Consider the following 4573-nt stretch of genomic DNA (forward strand, 5'->3'; position numbering starts at 1 on the left):
CATTGATATGTTTTTGTAAATAAAATGCCCAACCATATTTCATCCGAAGTAAAATAAGTATTATCAGAGACTATGAAAAAATAAACGACTCATTTTTTTCTTTCCTTACATCTACATTTTATTTTCCATTTTGTAGTTACTTGGAAGTTGTAGGAGCATTCCATTTGGATGGTTAATGCATTTGGCACTCCATTCAGGAACCTGTGTGGCGTAAAAAGCTTCCGACTTCAATCTTCAGACCGTCTAAATGTCTAACAGACCTAAAAGTCGGAAGCTTTTTCCGCCATACAAGTCCCAGGGCAGCGGTCACATTGATCTAGAGGTTTGTCCGTTAGTTGGCGAGTGACTGGCCGGCCTAAGAGCCCGTTCCCACTTGTCATTGCCTACAGGACATTTTGTGTCGTTCGGCAGATAATCGTGTCTTGCGTTGTGGGACTACTTTCATTCAATTACATTGCCTACAGGACATTTTGTGTCGTTCGGAAAATAATCGTGTCTTGCGTTGTGGGACCACTTTCATTCAATTACATTGCCTACAGGACATTTTGTGTCGTTCGGAAAATAGGCTTTTTCGAAATCCAGAAATAGGATTAGAACTTCAAAATTATATGCTTCAGCTTGATGTATTAGTTGTTTTATCGTTAGGATATTATCACATGTTGAATAGTTCCTTCGAAATCCTGTCTGTTCTATCGTTTGTTCCAGTTCCAATTGATCGTCTATTCTCCTTGTGATAATACTCATAAATAGCTTGTACATAACACATAGCATACTCAATGGCCTATAATTTTTTAGATCGTGCTTATCCCCTTTCTTGTACAAAAGAATCAGTATTGCTTTTAACCATATTTTAGGGACTACTTTCAGGTTTAGGCATGTATTGAAGATTTTCCTTAGTTCTTTGACCATTGTTGTTCCCCCAGCTTTTATTTCTTCATTTATGATTCCATCGATTCCTCCAGCCTTCCTATCTTTTAGTTTATCAATGGCATATCTGACTTCTGATTCGAGAATTTCAATTCTTTCAATTATATCTTGTTCTTCATCACCGCTGTTTTCATTCAATTGCTCTTCTTCCTTTAGTTGATCCTCTCTCTTTGGGTCACTATATAGTTGTTGGTAAAATTCCGCTATTATTCTTGGTATCTCATTCCTTTCTGTTATTAGTGTTCCATGTTTGTCCTTGATTCCCGTCATAAGTTTTCTTCCAATTGACATTGTTATAGAATATTTTTTGTTGGAAATGACCTCGGGAATCCACCCTCGGCTTTTGGTAACATTTTTCATGTTCACCTTGTAGACAGGGACGTTTCAAAAGTTGTGGTTAGCAAGCCTAGTTAGCTTGGTTGGTATTAGCGCGTCTGCCTTGTAAGCGCTAGGTCGCGGGTTCGATTACCGCGCGGGACGGATTTTATCCTGAACGGATAATGTTCGTTCTCGGAACAGCTGGCTTTCTTCTATCCTGTCTTCGGTTTCGGGGTGGTAAGACGCAGTTACAGTTCCCTCTATCTAACCTAGGGAACGCTCGCTTGGTACCACCCATATTTGTATATCAATTAATTATACTAATTGATATTTACCGCTCTTTTCATCTTTCCCTCTCATTCCTTTCTGTTATTAGTGTTCCATGTTTGTCCTTGATTCCCGTCATAAGTTTTCTTCCAATTGACATATTCTGCATACATTTCTTAATACTTCTTCCTTCGATAATCGCCTCGTTCAGTTCCTGTATTCTTTTACTATCTGACCATTCTTGAAGCATTTTCCTTATAGTTTTTGATAGTTCAGCAAACTCCACGTTATTCGATCGTGTTCTTTTCATTCGCCTTCTTTTCTCCAGTAATCTTCTAATCACTTTTGGTATTCCTTTCTTTTCTTCCTCATTTGTGCTCCTCTTGCTTATATCCATTGTTACTTCTTTAATAATTTTTACAAGATTTTCTACACTTTCATCTAAAACGTTCTCATATTCTGTATTTCTTTCTCCAAGTCTTCTCATTATCTCTTCTTCATATTTCGCATCTTTTAATGACTGTGTGCTCATTTTCTTTACAGATTTTTCTCTCCATTTCCTTTTCCCAACATTTAACGTTATCTCCGCTTTCACTGCCCTGTGATCGCTCCCAATGTTTATAAAGTTACCTGCTTCTACATCATTCACTAATTCTTTCCTGTTACAAATAATAAAGTCAATCTCGTTCTTGTGCTCAGCATTTGGACTTATCCAGGTCCATTTTTGTTCAAAAGGTTTGTCAAAGTAAGTATTCATAACATGTAGTTTCCTTCCCTCCGTAAATTCCAATAATCCTTCCCCTCTCATATTCCTTTCCCCTACACAATGTTCTCCTATGTACCTCTCATCCTCTTTCCTACCTATTTTAGAATTAAAATCACCCATTATTAATTTGAACCTGCCTTGATCCTCATCCAGAGCAAATTTTAGTGAATCGTAAAATTTACCAATCTCTTCATCATCAGCCTCTGATGTTGGTGCATACACCTGTAAAACAATAATCCTTCCACCTCCTTTCAACTTGTTAGGCTTGAGAATGATTTTCGATATTCTGTGTGAGTAACTTTTGACTTTGATTATCCAGTCTTTTATTGTTTTGTTTATCAAAAAACCCGTACCCCCTACTGAACCTTCTCCGTTATAATAAAAGACATGACCATCGTTTAAGTCTAAATATTCCTCACCCATCCTTCTTACTTCTCCCAATCCTACCACATGCCATTCGATCTCATTTAATTCTTCTAATAGTTCATGTAATTTATAGTTCTGCCTAAGTGTTCTACAATTAAAAGTATAAAATTTATATTGAGTATTTACATTTTCGTTATGAATTGATTGCTATTCTGTGTCCACATCATTTGGATAATTATCATTTTTGCTTTCATCATGATTATCTTGGTTCTCATCATTGACGGCCTTTGTTGCGTTGTCGTCTCTATCCTTTACTTTGCAATCACCAGTTTCGTCTTCGCCTTCATCTGTCTTCTTTTCACTGGTACCTCCTCCATTTTCATCTTGTGTTTCCTTCCTCACATGTATTCCAGTGCCATCATTGTCTCCTTTGTTCTCATCTTTGTTACTTAGTGCCTTCTTGTTCTTGACTTTTTTGTCCTTTAATGGTGTTCTTTGTTCCATTTCGTTAACAATTTTGTTTACGATTGATCCTTCCGAGTTCGATCTTGCTCTTCCAATTTGTTCCCGCTTTAAGAATTGCTTCATAGATAATTGTTTCTTCACAACGTTTCCTTGTTTATCCTTCGGTGATCTCAGTCTCTTCTTATTGGTACTGGTATTTGCTAGGGCCTGTTCTCCATCTCCATCCTTGTTTATTTGATTCCGTTCTTGATTATTTCCATGTGGTGTTCCCTCATCATCAATATCCATGAGGTTTGCTGCTTCATCCATATTTGGCTCCCATAACTCTTGAGCAGGAATACGATACAATTCTCCGTCTACATATAGCTTGTTATGCTTGATTACCGCTTGCTTGCCTTCTTCCTTCTTTTGCTTCATGACAGTTCTCAATTGTCTTCTTTCTTTGACTGCATCCTTGTCCAGGTCATCATCAATGAAAATATTTGATCCTTTTAACAGCCTTCTCTGACGGAAAATCTCGTACTTCATTTCCAGTGTCCTCACTCCAATAATTTAGTATAGTTAGGGGCCACACTCCAATCACAGTCAAAAACTGTTACTGATGGTGCTTATTTATAGTGCTCCAAAAAGGCCTAAAGAGTCCCTTTATCCCAACAGTAGACTGCTACTACTATTGTGGTCAAATTCTCAAACAATGTTGAGCATAAAATTGCACACCATGGCTGGGACATTATAAGCCACTACGCCCCTAAGGTAGGTGAAACAGGTAGTTCAATCGTCCCGATATCGAAGAGAGAAGGAATACAGGATAGGAGAAAGCCAGCCGTTCCGAGAACGAACCTTATCCGTTCAAGATAAGTTCCGCACCGGGAACCTAATCCGTTCAAAATAAAATCCGCCCCAGGCGGGAATCAAACCCACGACTTCCTTACAAGACAGACGCGCTTTCCTCCAAGCTAACTAGGCCGGCGAGGTTTAATTTCGACTTTTGGTTGTGTGTTGCAGGCTGTTATTCGTGCATCCAAGGTAACATGCAAGTGTCACGGGGTGTCAGGCTCTTGCAGTATGATCACTTGCTGGCAACAACCTTATTATCATCTCTGATCCTTCATATATGTGTTCTATGATATCCCTATATCTTTTTCCAACTCCTGCTTTCCTCAATGCCTTCATTATTGCTGTTGTAAAGATGGAATCGAAGGCTTTTTCGAAATCCAGAAATAGGATTAGAACTTCAAAATTATATGCTTCAGCTTGATGTATTAGTTGTTTTATCGTTAGGATATTATCACATGTTGAATAGTTCCTTCGAAATCCTGTCTGTTCTATCGTTTGTTCCAGTTCCAATTGATCGTCTATTCTCCTTGTGATAATACTCATAAATAACTTGTACATAACACATAGCATACTCAATGGCCTATAATTTTTTAGATCGTGCTTATCCCCTTTCTTGTACAAAAGAAT

General features: G+C 38.0%; 1 protein-coding gene across 1 annotated transcript; it reads right to left on the bottom strand.

Moving 5' to 3' along the window:
- Positions 1-2851: 2851 nt before the first annotated feature.
- LOC103519930 (protein PFC0760c-like) lies at positions 2852-3637 on the bottom strand. Its single transcript, XM_008485018.1, has one exon. The coding sequence runs from the start codon at positions 3635-3637 to the stop codon at positions 2852-2854; it is 786 nt and encodes a 261-aa protein (XP_008483240.1).
- Between the last annotated feature and the right edge of the window lie 936 nt (positions 3638-4573).

The sequence above is a fragment of the Diaphorina citri genome, unplaced genomic scaffold, assembly GCF_000475195.1.
Source record: "Diaphorina citri unplaced genomic scaffold, Diaci psyllid genome assembly version 1.1 scaffold3037, whole genome shotgun sequence".
NCBI lineage: Eukaryota > Metazoa > Arthropoda > Insecta > Hemiptera > Psyllidae > Diaphorina > Diaphorina citri.